Genomic DNA, 17,068 nt, shown 5'->3' with positions numbered 1-17,068 from the left:
ATATGAGTGCAAATCGGACGGGAGATATATATGGGAGCCATATCTAAATCTGAATCGATTTCAACCAAATTTGCCACAATTACCTATACTACTAAACGTACTCCTTGTGCGAAATTTGAAGCAAATCACGGCAAAACCCTGGATTTTGAGGCCATATAAGTCCAATCGGACGAAAGATATATATGGGAGCTATATCTAAATCTGAGCCGATTTTAACAAAATTTGACACACTTAACGATACAATTAAACGTACCCCTTGTGCAAAATTTGAAGCAAATCACGGCAAATCTCTGGCTTTTGTGGCCATATAAGTTCAAATCGGACGAAAGATATATATGGGAGCTATATCTAAATTTGAACCGATTTCAATCAAGTGTACCAAGCATTCACAGAAAAAAATATCACCAGAATATTTCCAATTAAAAAGTTAATTGAAGTTGAATGTTTTTTCTATTAATAAATTAATTGATACAATTAACTTTTTAATCAAGATAGAAACATTAGGTTAATTAAGTCAATGATTGAAAATTTTAAAATTTTTAATTAAAAAATTAATTGATAGAAATTAATTCAGAAGACTAAGTCAGTTAAAAAAAGTGATGAACATTTCTTAATCAAAATAAAAACTCTAAGCCAATTCAGAAAGTAGTTGAAAATAGTTACCTTTTTAAATAAAAAAATTAATTTGGGTTTGCATTCAACATCAATTAAATTTTTAATTGAATCAATTAAAAAATTAATTGAAAATTGCTAATGACGTCAATTAATTTTTTAATCAAGGATTTTTTCTATGCCCAATTAAAACTGTGATTGATACTATCATTTTCGTGATTGAAGACATTTCAATTAAAAAATTAATTGGATCAATTAATTTCGTGATTGAATCAGAAAAATATTTTTTTGTGTGTTGGTAGAATGCCAATTCTACCCTCTGTGCAAAATTTCATGAAGATCGGTAGTAAATTTTGGGCTCTGTGGTCATATGAGTCTAAATCGGACGAAAGATATATATGGGAGCTATATCTAAATCTGAACCGATTTGGCTGATATTTTGCAAGATTTGCGAGATTCATTAAATATTTGGATGTACGGTATTTCAAGAAAATTGGTTGATAAACACGCTAACTATGACCACATCGTAGATAATTATATATGGCAGCTATATCTAAATCTGAACCGATTTTTTCCAAAACCAATAGCAATTGTCTCTGTCTCAAGAAACGGCCCTATGCCAAATTTGAGGACGATCGGACTTAAACTGCGAGCTGTACTTTGTGCACAAAATTACATATACAGACAGACGGACGCACAGACAGACAGACAGACGGACATCGCTAAATCGACTCAGATTTTAATTCTTACCCGATCGGTATACTAAAAGATGGGTCTATGACCACTATTTCTTGGCGTTATATACAAATGCACAAACTTTTTATACCCTGTACCACAGTAGTGGTGAAGGGTATAATTAATTAGATCAATTAATTTCATGGTTGAAGACAAAAAATATTTTATTGTGTGTGGGAGCCGGTTCCACGACACCGCTATAAATAATCAAATAGCAACTTACCATTATTTAATATAACAAAAAATAAAAGCATTGCTTTAAGTATGTGTTTGAAAAATATTGTTTGTAATTTATTTTTAATTCAAGACAACAAACATATGATTTTTAAATTTTATTTAAAATGTGTGTTTTAAAACAGGACTAGAAATCATAAAGCAAAACATAAACTTAATATATTCATCGTGTATAAAAAATACTAAGAATAAAAAATTAAATATAAGGCAAAAAATAAATTGAATATTATAAAACGTCTATCTTCGATTAGTTTTTAAAAATTCTCTGAGAACAGAATACAACGAAGCAACTGTCGAGAGCAGCGGTGCCAACTCTGTGGATTTTTCGTGATTTTGACGATTTTAGATGGTAAATTGGGCATGTGACGATTTATGATTTTAATCAACGTAGTTATAAATTGACTATTTTTGAAAATGTGCGTCTCAAGTTTCCTTTTAGTGTTTTTATTACGTGTTTTTAGTTGTAATGTAAATATCAATACTAAAAAATATGCTTAACATACTCTCTCTGCCACATCTTAATTGGATTAAACACATCGCAAAGCTTGAATTAAAATATAAATCAACTGTAGCTTTGATTATTCTGGGGGGGGCATAGCCCCCCCCAGCACCCCCCTAGCTACGCCAATGTCTGGAAGTGATTTTAAAGTTGTGCCTTTGGAAGAACTTCCAAATTTTTTTCTGGATAGCGGCCAAATTGGTACGATTTTTTATTGTAATTGCTAATGAATGAATTCTACCGCCACAGAGCACATGTTTATTGGGTCAGACTCAAAATTAGTCTCTGGAACGTTCTATAAGCTTTCTCTGGATATGCTGGAAACCTTATATCTTAAACAAGTATATACGGCCGTAAGTTCGGCCAGGCCAAATCTTATGTACCCTCCACCTAGAAACTTCTATGAAAGACTGTCATCCACAATCGACTTACTTGGGTTGTGGTATATTAAAACTTCTTAACATCGTTATCTAAATTGTGAGTTAGTCCATACGTGGTGTATATCAAAGTTATGTAAAGGAAGTCTACAAATAATTACGAATCGATATGGACTTTTTGCACGATACGTAGAGAGCCAGAATTGAAATATGGGGGGTCGCTTATATGGGGGCTATATACAATTATGAACTTGATATGGACCAATTTTTGTGTGATTGGGAATCAATTTACTGAGGGCTATATATAACTATAGACCGATATGGACCTAGTTAGACATGGTTGTTAACGGTCATATACTAGCACAATGTACCAAATTTCAACTGACTCGGATGAAATTTGCTCCTTCAAGAGACTTCAAAACCAAATCTCGGGATCGGTTTATATGGGGGCTTTATATGATTATGGACTGATATGGAGCACTTTTGGCATGGTTGTTAAATATCATATACTACCACCACGTACCAAATTTCACCCAGATCGGATGAATTTTGCTTCTCCAAAAGGCACCGGAGGTCAAATCTGGGGATCGGTTTATATGGGAGCTATATATAATTATGGACTGATATGAACCAATTCCTGAATGGTTGTTGGATACCATATACTAACATCATGTACCAAATTTCAACCGAATCGGATGAATTTTGCTCTTCCAAGGGGCTCCGGAGGTCAAATCTGGGGATCGGTTTATATGGGGCCTATATATAATTATGGACCGATTTCGACCAATTTTGCATGGGTGTTTAAGGCATATATTAACACCACGTACCAAATTTCAACTGAATCAGATGAATTTTGGTCTTCCACGAGGCTCCGGAGGTCAAATCTGGTGATCGGTTTATATGGGGGCTATATATAATTATGGACCGATGTGGACCAATTTTTGCATGGTCATTAGAGACCATATACTAACACCATGTACCAAATTTCAGCCGGATTGGATGAAATTTGCTTCTCTTAGAGGCTCCGCAAGCTAAATCAGGGGATCGGTCTATATGGGGGCTATATATAATTATGGACCGATGTGAACCAATTTTTGCATGGTTGTTAGAGACCATATACTAACACCATGTACCAAATTTCACCCGGATCGGATGAAATTTGCTTCTCTTAGAGGAGCCACAAGCCAAATTTGGGGGTCCGTTTATATGGGGGCTATACGTAAAAGTGGACCGATATGGCCCATTTGCAATACCATCCGACCTACATCAATAAAAACTACTTGTGCCAAGTTTCAAGTCTATAGCTTGTTTCGTTCGAAAGTTAGCGTGATTTCAACAGACGGACGAACGGACATGCTCAGATCGACTCAGAATTTCACCACGACCCAGAATATGTATACTTTATGGGGTCTTAGAGCAATATTTCGATGTGTTACAAACGGAATGACAAAGTTAATATACCCCCCATCCTATGGTGGAGGGTATAAAAAGCTTCAACATGGCCTATTCTGTCCAAATTTGCAAAACGCATGATTTTCGTGAAGCTTTTAATTAATGAATACTATCGTCATACACTAAATTTTAACCGGTTCAGATAAAAGTTACTCCTCTAGAAAGCTAAAGAAGTGAAATGTTGTTCGAGGTTATTAAGCTGATCGAATGAAAAATGCGTCGCCAGGACGGTCATATTATATTTTGGAATCAGTTTATATGGGGGCTATAGATAACTATCAGCCGTTATAGCCCATTCACATTAGGCTCGATACGTTAATTAGGTATTATGAACTAATTTTTGAATGATTCTTAGAATTCATCTATAAGAAGTTAAGAAGTCAAATCTGTGAATCGGCTTACTGTATTTTGTTTTGTGTAAAAAATTAAATGATATGATCAAGGTCATTTGAAGTTTGCAGTCATCGTGGTACAATGATTAGCATGCCCGTTTCGACCGAACACCCAACGGTTTTTCAAATTCAAACATTTATTTAACCAACTAAACCCTCTTGGACCGTACATTGATGGACACATTTTTTAGCGGTGGATTATCCCCCCTCAGTAATGCTGATGACATTTCTGAGGATTTCAAAGTTTCACTAAGTGGTTTCACCGCAATGTGAAATGCCGTTCGGATTCGGCTATAAAAAAATCAGGCAACACTCAGTGATAAGAGAGAAATTCACCACTGCGGTCTCCCATTGGACTGAATAGAATAAGTGAGGCTGAACTAACAATGACGAAGCTCGTCCTGATAACCCGAGATCGTCAACAACCAGTGAAAACATGGAACCATTGAAGAAAATGATTTTAGATTATCGTCGAATCAATGTCGGAGAGTTTGCAGACATTAGTGACAACCCGAAATTAGTTGCACACCAACATTAGTATCTATTCGATATTGGAGACACATCGACATTAGTGGCAATTCGACGTTAGTAGCATATCAAGCATTAGTGGCACATTGCCAAGTAATTTTTAAGGATGTGTTATGTGTTGGGCATGAAACGTGCGTCAGCAAAGATTGTTCCAACCTTTTTACATATTCAGCAAAAATAAAGTCGCCTGGACGTCATTAACAACGATTCAGACTACTTTTTTCCTCTACCCAAAACAAAAAAGACACTAATGAAAGCAAAATATTTTTCTACGATTAAGATGGGAAATGGGCGTCACCGTGATACAATGGTTAGCATGACCGCCTTGCATACATAGGGCCGTGGGTTTAAACCCAGTTTCGACCAAACACCAAAAAGTTTTTCAGCGGAGTGATCCCACCATAGTAATGCTGGTGACATTTCTGAGAGTTTCAAATCTTTTCTAAGTGGATTCACTGCCATGTGAAACGCCGTTCCGACTCGGCTATAAAAAGAAGGTCCCTTGTTATTGAGCTTAACATAGAATCGGGGAGACATACCACCACTGTGGTATCACAATGGGCTGAATAGTCTAAGTGAGCCTGAAATATCGGGCTGCCACTTTACCTACTTAGGATTGAGATTATTAAAGAAAACTCGGTACACAAATTTTTGGCTACACCAAAAAACACGCTTCAGGGGAATTACTTTGAAGGGGAGCAGTTATTGATCAATAAATAGGTATAGTGACAGCCCGATATTTATATCGGAGGAAAATTGCGGACCCTGCAGGCTCATGAATCCAATCTGGTACGATGTGTTCCATATTACACAGAAACAAATTTCACGAAAATTTTTCCAATTAAAGTCTTAATTGAGTTTTAAAAAATATTCAATTAAAAATTTAATTGATTCAACAATTTGTTTAATTTAAACAAAAATCAATCACAACAAGTAAGTAAAGTCTAAAGTCGGGCGGTGCCGACTATATTATACCCTTCACTATTACGTAGACCAAAATTTGTGTTACCATATCAACTCCTTCAAATTTGTTGGGAGTTATTATTAAATTTATATTCCTATATACAAATATTTATATCTGAAACTATTTGGAGACAGTTTTTTGTACTTCTACAAAATCGCTAGAATTAAGAATTAAATCGGCTAACACAATTTGAGTAATATTTAAAATTTTTGCTACTCAGCATTTTACAAGGATATTGGTCAAATCTCGCCAAGATATGTGGTCAATGTGGGTTGTGATATATTATTTGGCCAATTCGGGTGATATTTCCACAAGTCGGAGCCTTATTTAAAATTCGACCTTTCTGTGAAAAGTTTGGCATTACAGTGTGTAGAATATGACTACGATATGGGGAAATCATCACAGAATTTTGTGTAAAATGTGGGTATTTTGGCCATATTAGATTAAGATGACACTCTTAAATAGCATATTAAATATATTCTCTGTGGAAACTATCGAGTCAATTGGAGGAAACTCCCATTGAAAATGGGTCTAAAATATGAAACATTCTACCATATTTCCCCTACTCTGGCGTACATATATATGGGAGCTATATCTAAATATGAACCGATTTTGACCAAATTTGTCATGCATAGTTAGAATAATAATCCTGCTATCTCAGCATAAAACGTAAATGGGAGAATAATTTTGAAAGATATATATGGGAGCTATATCTTAATCTGAACCGATTTCAACCAAATTTGGCACACTTAACGATACTATAGTTTAGTTTAGTTTATTTATTGCCTCACATACAACAAGATTTATAATCTTATAATTATAGTATGTGACATAAAATATTTCAGATGTTACATAGATTGTTTAGGAATAAAAAAAAATTAAATAAAAAAAAACATAACTAAATGAAATAGGGTTAATACTAGTGATGACTAGGTAACAATTTTAAAGGAAATAAGAAATGTAACAATATTTAACAATTAGATTAAAATTTAAAATTAATACATATAATAAGAAACAAAATATGATAGCAAAAAGAAAATTAAGTACCAAAATGATTAAATAGTGATTTTTTGAAGTTATCTGCGTTGCTTATGCGTTGAATAACGGGAGGGAGAGAGTTCCAAAGACTTCTATCCGGTCGTTTTTTGCGTGGCATTTGCAGTGGAACAGCGCTGTTTAATAGGTATTCAAAATTTTGATTAAGAAAAACGAGTTGATCTTCGGCTGATGGTATGTAGAAAATTGAATCCCAATTTATATTTTCAAGTTCCTGTGAAAGTTTGGTGAAATTAGTTTTAGAAAAATTGTAAAATTTTTGTTGTTCTTCTTCCAGTGGCCGTCGGGATTCGTAAATCATGAAAATCAAATCATGTCTAGAGAAACATGGTACAGTCAATTGTTCGTAAAGTAGCATCTTAGTGAGACTATCGACCAGAAATATGTCAAGTAAGCTTTGTGATGAGCTAGTAAAATGTGTGGGTAGGGTCATGTTGACTGTGTGAGGACCAATCGATTCAAATGTTTCCGTTAATCTAGTATCACATAAAACATTGCTATTCAAGTCACCGGCAATGATAATTTCGTCATAGTTAACCGTGATTTCGGTGAGTGTTGTTACAAGTGCTTCAGGCGAGATGTTTTTATTGGGTCGGTATATACAACCGACTAAAATTTTGTGGGAATTTATTGCAATTTCGATAAAAAGAGATTCCACTTCATCATTCTGACTCGATTTATAAACCACATTAAATGAAAAAGACTTCTTTACATATATTGCAACTCCTCCGCCAACCGTAGCTCTGTCATTTCGAATGACGTTGTAATCATGCATAGTGATAATATTATTAGTCGTGGAGGGTTTGTACCATGTTTCGGATACACATATAATATCGACATTAGACTGTTCAAATATATACCTGAATTCGTCAATTTTATTGGTCAAACTCTGGACATTGATGTGAGATATGCTTAGACCATTTTTTTGCTTGCAGAGCACCGTAGTAAGGTTTGAACTCCGTCTATGGAACCAATTGTACTATTTAAGACGGACATTAACGATAATTAGCAACGCAGAAATATTCAAGGGTGATATGAATAGATATAATATTATAAAATTTTCACTATGGTATATATTAAAATTATTTTCTAAAAAAAGTTTTTCTTAATTTTCATTATCAGATCGAAAAAACTGATTTAATTCAGTTATGCTATTTATTAATATGGTTTCATTGTTTGCATCTGATCTTACATATATAAGACCTCGACGAGAAAAAGCCGAAGTCAATAACTTTTGTTTTTTCATACCAATGGCTGCTTTCAAAATCTTAAAGTTCTCCTTAGTGAGATTTTCATTAATATATATGGGCTTGTCAGAATCAAAGCCTATGTGATGAAGACAGATGTTTGATTTGGTAATTTTTCTATACTGGTTAAATGATTTTAAAATAGAGTTCTTGAGAAACGGAGTGATGAATTGTATAATAATTGTGCCATCGGGACTGAAGGTGTTCTTGGATTTAACGCGGTATATTGTTTTGTATAGTGGGGTGGATATATGTAAAGCATTACAAATACCACCAAAAATTTTATCCAACCTTTCATTTTTATTGTAGGGTATGCCATTTATCCTTAGATCACAGGAAACAGCTAAATTATCTTGCCGCTTAGTCTGCTGTTTAAGATTTTGAAGGTCTTGTAAGATTTTATGTATGTCACCATAACCAGTTTCCTCAGTTTTAGATACTCGGTTATGGATACTGTCTATGCTTTCTTCAATTTTGTTTACCTTCTCGCATATGATATTGACATCACTTTCTACTTGCTGTATACGAGAGTTTAATGAGTTTAAGAGTTTACTTTCAATATCTTCAAGTCTCTTAAATATATGGGAGAATTTCTCTTCTATTTGTGCAAAGGCCTTCTCCATCTGCATCGACTGCTGCTTCAGGCTCTGCTCGATGTGTTGCAGCACAGTAGAAGTGCTCCCCTCTTTAGACAAGCGCGGGGTTTTTTTGAAATTCTCATTCAGCGATTGCTCATCTCTCTCACGCTTGGCTGATCCTGTTAACTTCTCAATTATTTCTTCGTGTAAAGCAGTGCTGCCGCTAGTGAAAAATTGAGTGAAGTAAATTTTGGAAAAAAGTGGAGTAGATCGAATAAAATTGAAGTAGCGAAATATTTCCCTAAGACCCCATAAGCATGTCCGTCCGTCCGCCCGTCTGTTGAAAACACGCTAACTTCCGAACGAAAGAAGCTATCGACTTGAAACTTGGCACAAGTAGTTGTTATTGATGTAGGTCGGATGGTATTGCAAATGGGCCATACTTTTACGTATAGTTCCCATATAAACGGACCCCCAAATTTGGATTGCGGGGACTCTAAGAGAAGCAAATTTCATCCGATCCAGCTGAAATTTGGTACATGGTTTCAGCATATGATCTCTAACAAGCATGCAAAAATTGGTCCACATCGGTCCATAATTATATATAGCCCCCATATAAACTGATCCCCCCATTTGGCTTGCGGAGCCTCTAAGAGAACCAAATTTCATTCGATCCGGCTTTAATTTGGTACATGGTGTAAGTATATGGTCTCTAACAACTATGCAAAAATTGGTCCACATCGGTTAATAATTCAATGATTAAAACCGCTATGTTCATCGTAATTAAAGGAATACGAAAAACAATTAGGTTATATGGGGGAAAATTTAAAAATTTGAAGCAGAACAAAAAGTGAAGCAGATTTTTGGAAGAAGGAGTGACGAAGTAAATTTTTGTGAAAATGAAGCAAAATACTTCGATTGAAGTAGTAGCGGCAGCACTGGTGTAAAGCATTACTTGAGCGATTGATTTCAGCTAAAGGTGGGTACTATGTTCGGTTTTCGAGTTGAAAATCACTTTATTTTCGCGATTACTTTTCCTGAAATAATCAAAATTATAAATTAAAACCAAAATATTCCTGTAAAGTCTTGCCGAAATCTAGGGGAACAAGAAACTGCGCATCTATTGAATTAATTTATCTGCTTCATATTGAACTGTTTTATTAAAGTAACCGCGAAAATTTCAACTCGAAAAGCGAACATAGTACTTACCTTAACATGTGTTTGTGGTTCTCCTCATTCGATGACATATTTTTTTTTTTGCTTTTAATTACTCTCAGAGAGTCAGATTGTTGATGTGTTGGTAACTACTTTTACAGTATAATGTATGATTGTGCATCAATTATTCTCACCCAATGCAAGAATACAAATTTATTTTTGAAATATTTTGCTTTTGCGTTGGATACTGCAAGTGACAACAATATAAAGATGTTGCTATACGCCGACTTTATGACGGTGTTAAGAAATTAAAGTTGAGGCTATTACTTTTACTTATGCAAAATTTGAATCAACTCAGGGCAAAACTCTGGTTTTTGAGGCCATATAAGTTAAAATCGGACGAAAGATATATATGGGAGCTATATCAAAATCTGAACCGATTTTAACTAAATTCAGCACAATTAACAATACTATTAAACGTACTCCTTGTGCAAAATTTGAAGAAAATCAGGGCAAAACTGTGGCTTTTGAGGCCATATAAGTTCAAATCCGACGAATGATATATATGGGAGCTATATCTAAATCTGAACCGATTTGGCTGATATTTTGCATATCTTTCGAAAGCCCCAAAATATTTGGCTTCCCGAAAATTTGAGAAAATAAAAAAATCAATAGCGATTGTCTTTGAGCCAATGTAAACCTCTGTGCCAAATTTGAGGACGATCAGACTTAAACTGTGAGCTGTACTTTGCACACAAAATTACATATACAGACAGACGGACGAACAGACAGACAAACGGACATCGCTAAATGGACCCAGAATTTAATTCTAAGACGATCGGTATACTAAACGATGGGTCTCAGACTTTTCCTTCTTGGCGTTACATACAAATGCATAAACTTATTATACCCTGTACCATAGTAGTGGTGAAGGGTATACAAATTTAGAGTATCAATTAATTTTTTAATTGAATCAGTTAATTTTTTAATTTACTTTCAATTAATTTTTTAATTGATACTATCATTTCTGTGATTGAAGATTGTGTGTAACACTCAAAACAAGTCAACAATTAAATCAAAGTTAGGTATGGAAGCAGTCGTTGTCTGTTGAAGAAGGGATCAATACCTAGCATTTGCGACACATCTGTTTGTTTGGATGTAAGCAAAAAACTGATATCAAATTTCATCTGAATCGGTTCAAAATGAGCAAACGGTTTATAGGGCTGTATGAGGACTACATAAAAATGGAAGCTCTAATGGGGAAACCGAACTAACATTCATTCCCTTTCATTAATTCAGTTTAAATAAAAATCCACACAACCCAAGCAGTCACGACGGTAGACTATATTAAAGCCGGAGCGAAGTCAACTTAAGGGTTACCCCAGGGCTTTTTTAAATCCCTTTCTTCATTCTAATTTCAGAACGTTAGTCCACTTCAACAGACAATCAAAAGAGCATCGCAGAATCTTTTTGCTCTGCTTTTCATATTCCTCATAGAAGCATACAAAGTTTCCAAAATTCCAATTATGGTATAAATTTCTCGCAAAACAATACTTACATTTCAATTCTTACTTGATATCTTGACATTGCTTCGAAGATTTGTGTGTTTGTTTTATTTTTCTTATAACTAAGATGATGCTTAAAACTGAAAATCATCGCGTAAATCATTGTATGACAAAACATGTTCCTTAATTTTAGATCCATCCACCCAGGTAACAAAGTCTTCTAAATTGCGGGAAACTAGAAATGCGGGATCTTTAACCATTTCAGTACCAACACGTACATGACCAGCCTCTATTAAATCAGTGGCGTTTTTGATATTTTGGGATAGTTTATCTGTATAGAAAATAAAATAGATTATAATTCCAATATTCTGAACATGTTGTCAAAAGTACAACTTACTTTTTACCATAACCACAGGTAAACGTCGCCTACAAAAGCAACTAGCTGACACTCTACTTGCCACTTCCAAATCATGTTTTTCATTGATCAGGCCCATACCATATAGCTTTTCCAATAGCATAAATGAAGCATCCGATTTGAATTGGTCACTCTTCTCTAATTTAGCTATTTTCTCTACCAATTCTCGTATATGACGGGATAATTTGTTATACCTGATGAAGAATGAAAAAATTCTATAGAATTTGGTAACCTCATGTTAACCGCCATCAACTCACTTTGTATAGTCGTCCCTCTTACGAATGTGATAGCGACGTAGAACAGCATTTTCTTTGCCTTCGTTATCTACTTTCCAAGTTATAAAATCGACCTTTTTCAGGAGTTTCTTTTCATGATATTTTAATTTACGAACCATGACGATAGATTACTGGCTGTTGGTAAATAAAAACAACGTGAATGTGGTATGGTATTACCATACTTTGCTAAATATCACACAGCACTTTCGTGAAATGTGGCAACTATTACGGAAAATGACAAATGAGTCGCTAATGTAGGGCGTACAGCGTATTTCTATGACATATTAGATTCATTTTATAGTGGTAATAGGAAATTAATTAAAATAAAAGAACACTTAGGATAAACTAATTTCCAAAAATTTTATATATAAATTCCATCTGCTTTGCAATATCTTTAATATTAAGAAAACAATCCAATCACAACCCTAATCGATCGAAAATAAATGAAACCTTCTTCGAAGGTGGTGGAAACAAAAAGCCGGCATGGCATATAAACCAAAATTTGTACTGTCTTCATAGCCATCGTTTTATTAACCAATGAAATTCATTACAACCAAATGCAGTATAACATGAGCAAATATAAAATCAGCAAATCCACGTTCCGGAGATATTCCTGCGAATATGGCCTTATTTTGGGGATTGGCTTGTAACCGGAGGCATACACCCAACACAAAACAACATACAGTGCTTATGAATCCCGATAGAAATGAGTTGAAGGGGAATGTTCCAACCAAACAGCAATAAACAAATTGTATTATGCCAGTGAGCATGATATATCCCAAGTAGATGTCAACCAATTTCAGCTTCCTGGGTGTTTTGTTGACATATTCCGAACAGAATTTCTTTACAACTGCTTCCATTTCGGCCATAATTTTAGATATTTCTTTCAAAGAATAATACACGTCACTTGGAGGCGAATCCAATACTAATGTAAAACTAACAACTTATTGTTGCCACACCGCTGGTTTATGTATTTAGAGTTACATTGCCATATTAAAAATATACAATCACCTTAACACGATGTAATCTTGAACGCTAAATTGATTCGTCAGCGCGTTAGCATCTATACCATAGATAATTTATCTATGTTATGTTATTTAGATATCTAAGATAACTATATAATAGATGACCCATCGATGTCAAACGCGGATTGACAGTTCCCAAAATGAAGAATTTCAAATTCTCTCTGAGATTTTATTTTCCTATTTAATCTACAATTTGAAAATTTTGATACACCAAATGATATATAATCTAATAAAATCTTCAAAAGTTTATATTTGCCCAAAGAAATTGCAACCAAAACCGCGAATATACAAAATTTAATTTCGGGGAAATTTTCTCTGCGAAAAGCTGAGTACTATGTTCAGTTTTCAAGCTGAAAACCAGCTTATTTTCATTTAATGAATTTAATGAATTAATTTTGAAATATTAAATGATTCGCAATCAATACATTGGATCTTTTCCATCCATAATTTGAAGAGAAAATAAAAATGTTATCGTCTTCATATATATTTTTACACTTTTAATTTAGTGTTTTGGTGAAAAACTCGAACATAGTACTCACCTAAAAACGAAATGTCAAATAATTAATTTTGGAAACTGAAACATTTTTGCAGAGAGAGAGAGAGGTCATCTGTTTGTTACTTATGTATGATCTATACCACAACTTCCCAACAAATTTCGTTTACCCAAGCAAACAGAAATAAATATCAACAAAGGCTGAAAATATGATTGACAATAATTAATTAAATAATTAAAAATAAAAATGTTAGTGAATATCAATATAAAAAAAGTTTATCAATTAGTGGGAAATTTGGCAATTGTTCCTTTCATTATGTAGATTTTTAATATTTGGTACTATTACTGATAAAGTACGCCTTAAATCAGTTTCAACATGAAGGCAAGGCAGATATTTTTTTTGTCTAAAAGTGACGAAAATGGTTTTAAATTTTTTTAAATGTGTGAATACAAAAGTGGGCACTGGTTCTGATATTTTAGGAAGAACTTTAGCAGTTGCTTGGCAAAATTTCTTATTACATATTTATTTTTACAAAATTTTCTACAGAAATGAAATTTTGTCAAAATTTCCAATAGAATTGAAATTTTGAGGAAACTTTCTATGGAAATGTATTTTTGACAAAGTTTCCTATAGAAATTGACAAAATTTCCTATAGAAATGAAATTGACAAAATTTCCTATAGAAATGAAATTTTGACAAAATTTCCTACAAAAATGAAATTTTGACAAAATTTCTGCATAGGATAAAAAATATTCCTATAGAAATGGAATTTTGAGAACAATTTTTATAGATGGAATTTTGAGAAAATTTCCCATAGAAATGAAATCTTGGCAAAATTTCTTATGGAAAACAAATTTTTGCAAAATTTTCTACTGCAATGAGATTTTGTAAAAATTTCCTATAGAAATGAAATTTTGTTAAAAATTCCTACAGAAATGAAAATTTGTGGAAACTTTCTATGGAAATGTATTTTTGACAAAATTTCCTATAGAAATGGAATATTGACAAAATTTTCTATAAAAATTAAATTTGGCAAAACTTCCTGTAAAAATGAAATTTTGACAAAATTTCCTATGCAATTTTATCACAAATGTCCTATAGAAATGAAATTTTGTCAAAATTTTCAGTAGAAATTTTGAGAAAATTTCCTTTTGAAATGGAATTTTAAGAAAAATCCCCATAGAAATGAAATTTTAAGAAAAATCTCCTAAAGAAATGAAATTTTGTCAAAATTTGGTATAGAAAAGAATTTTTTTCAAAATTTTCAAAGAAATGGAAGTTTGTCTAAATTTCCTATAAAAATTTTTTCAAAATTTTCAAAGATATGCAATTTTGTCTAAATTGCGTATAGAAATGACATTTTGTAAAAATTTCCTATAGAAATGAAATTTTGAGGAAATTTCCTATAGAAATGAAAAGTTGTCATATAGAAATGAAATTTTGTTAAATCTTCCTATAGAAATGAACTTTTTGATCAAACTCGGAAGAGTAAGACAGTTAAACAATTTTTGACAAGATTCTTACTTATTTTTTTTTTTTGAAACTATACATTTTTGAATCAAATTAACGGCCATTTTCATGTAGCTCCGTTAGGCTTTAACTGCCAGTTAACAGAAAGAAAATTGCAAATATCTTCTCTCCTGTTAACTTTAACTGAAAATTTTCAGCAGTTAAGTTTCTAACTGGCATATGAAATATATAAGCAAGATGACAGATATGTACATATCACGGTTTAAAAGTTCGTTAGCTAACGTAGCACTAATGGAGTTTCATGAAAATGGGGGTAAAAAGGATTAAAAAAGTTATAGAAAGTGATTGAAATATAGTAAAGCGAATAAAAATCCAGTGCACTCCCGGTAACGTGAACTAATTAAAACCATTCGCGAACTTCAGCGAACAAAAAATAGCCATATTTGGGAATTTTACACGTTCTAGCGTGATAGTCTTTTATTTTTGTTATTAGTACTATTAAAAACTTAATTTAATTTCATGAAAAAAAAAAAATGAAAAAAAGAGATCGGAAAAATATCAGCGAGTATGGAATTATAAGGCAATTTAAATTAATAATTAAAATTCACGAAAAAAGCCAAACTAGATCACTAAAAAATTCCGTAAGTGTATTTGAAATTGTATTTGGCATTGTGAATCTGCTTTTAACGTCAAATTTAGGGCTGTTTTCTTTTTGCACTGGATGCAACATTTGTATGGGCTATCCAGAACATCTCATCAGTGCAAGTCGCGCCGATGTTGGCAGATTGAATTTTGATAAAGTGACGTATTGTGACTAATTTATCGAAAAACGTGAAATTCAAAGTGGTACAGTGCCATAAATAATCGCAGCAGTGAATATTTATTTATTTATTTAATCAACCAACGCCCTTCTGGACAACATGTTGATAGAAATTCAATCAATAGAGCTCTAGTATTCCAAATAAAAACTTAACCTTATAATTAAAACGAAACTAAAAAAAAACTTAAAATTAAAATCCTAACGCACAACCCTTTATACATAGCAAACAAGAAATTAAAACGCATTGAGTTTGAAATTGTCAGTGAGATGATAAATATTTGCATTATAGAGTAGATAAATAATTTAACAAATTCTTTTTAAATGTAAAAGGAGTAATAGAGAAATTTTTAAGGTGGTGAGGTAGCGAGTTCCATAACCTGGCTACACGTACAGAAAACGATCTCTCAAAGACAAGATGGTGAAAATGATCCAACAGCACCTGTGTATTTCTAGTCGTATTCAAAAACGTTATTGACTCCATCAAATACAGTGGTGAACCAAATTTCACCACACAGAAGAAAAAATACAAGCATCTCAAGTTTAAAAAGTTGTCAAATGAACAACCCAAAAACTGAAAAGAATAGAAGTCGTAGTTATCACGCGCATGTGAGCCATAAACGTATCTTAAAATACCATGAAAACAAGAATGTAATTTACGTAAGTTCGATGCATTAGTACCTGAATAAACCTCCAGTCCATACACAATATTCGGCATGAGTAGGGCCTGAGCTAGTCTGTGTCGTACATCAATCGGTAGAATTACATCAATACTATATAATTTCCTTAGAGTCAGATTCACTTTTGAGCAGACAGAGGAAATATGACCCGTGAAACTCAGTCCGGAATCAATCTCAAATCCTAAACAGGAAACGGAAGTAGAACAAGGTACAACAGAATTCTGTACCGTAATACTTGCAGAGTGATCGCGCGCCCCATGAAACAAAACACAATTAGTTTTCCGCACATTTAAGCAGATATTATTCTCGTAACACCACACAGAAATACGCCCAATATCGTCGTCAAGTTCCCGAATGCAATTACCCAAAGAATAATTCGAAGAATTATATAATTGGATGTCATCCGCATAGATCCCAAGCTCAGAAAAATGAACTCATTCGCAAATGTCATTGACATATAACATAAAAAGCAACGGACCTAGAATGGAACCTTGCGGGACACCATAGTGTATTGCATGAGTCCCAGATGATCGACCGTTAGATATGACAAACTGCGAT

General features: G+C 33.4%; 2 protein-coding genes across 2 annotated transcripts; both read right to left on the bottom strand.

The window, feature by feature from the left end:
* Nucleotides 1-11,419: 11,419 nt before the first annotated feature.
* Nucleotides 11,420-12,186, bottom strand: LOC142238997 (U3 small nucleolar ribonucleoprotein IMP3). Its single transcript, XM_075310760.1, has 3 exons — nucleotides 12,007-12,186; nucleotides 11,732-11,943; nucleotides 11,420-11,665 (listed from the first exon to the last, which is right to left on the bottom strand). The coding sequence occupies exons 1-3, from the start codon at nucleotides 12,141-12,143 to the stop codon at nucleotides 11,469-11,471; spliced, it is 546 nt and encodes a 181-aa protein (XP_075166875.1). The 5' UTR covers nucleotides 12,144-12,186; the 3' UTR covers nucleotides 11,420-11,468.
* A 339-nt stretch (nucleotides 12,187-12,525) lies between these two features.
* Nucleotides 12,526-12,968, bottom strand: Dad1 (dolichyl-diphosphooligosaccharide--protein glycosyltransferase subunit). Its single transcript, XM_075312479.1, has one exon. It carries the CDS (start codon nucleotides 12,891-12,893, stop codon nucleotides 12,555-12,557), a length of 339 nt encoding a protein of 112 aa, XP_075168594.1. The 5' UTR covers nucleotides 12,894-12,968; the 3' UTR covers nucleotides 12,526-12,554.
* Between the last annotated feature and the right edge of the window lie 4,100 nt (nucleotides 12,969-17,068).

The sequence above is a fragment of the Haematobia irritans genome, chromosome 5, assembly GCF_050003625.1.
Source record: "Haematobia irritans isolate KBUSLIRL chromosome 5, ASM5000362v1, whole genome shotgun sequence".
NCBI classification, from domain to species: Eukaryota; Metazoa; Arthropoda; class Insecta; order Diptera; family Muscidae; genus Haematobia; species Haematobia irritans.
The sequence above is the reverse complement of the archived record's forward strand: the minus strand, read 5'-3'. Positions and strand labels throughout refer to the sequence as shown.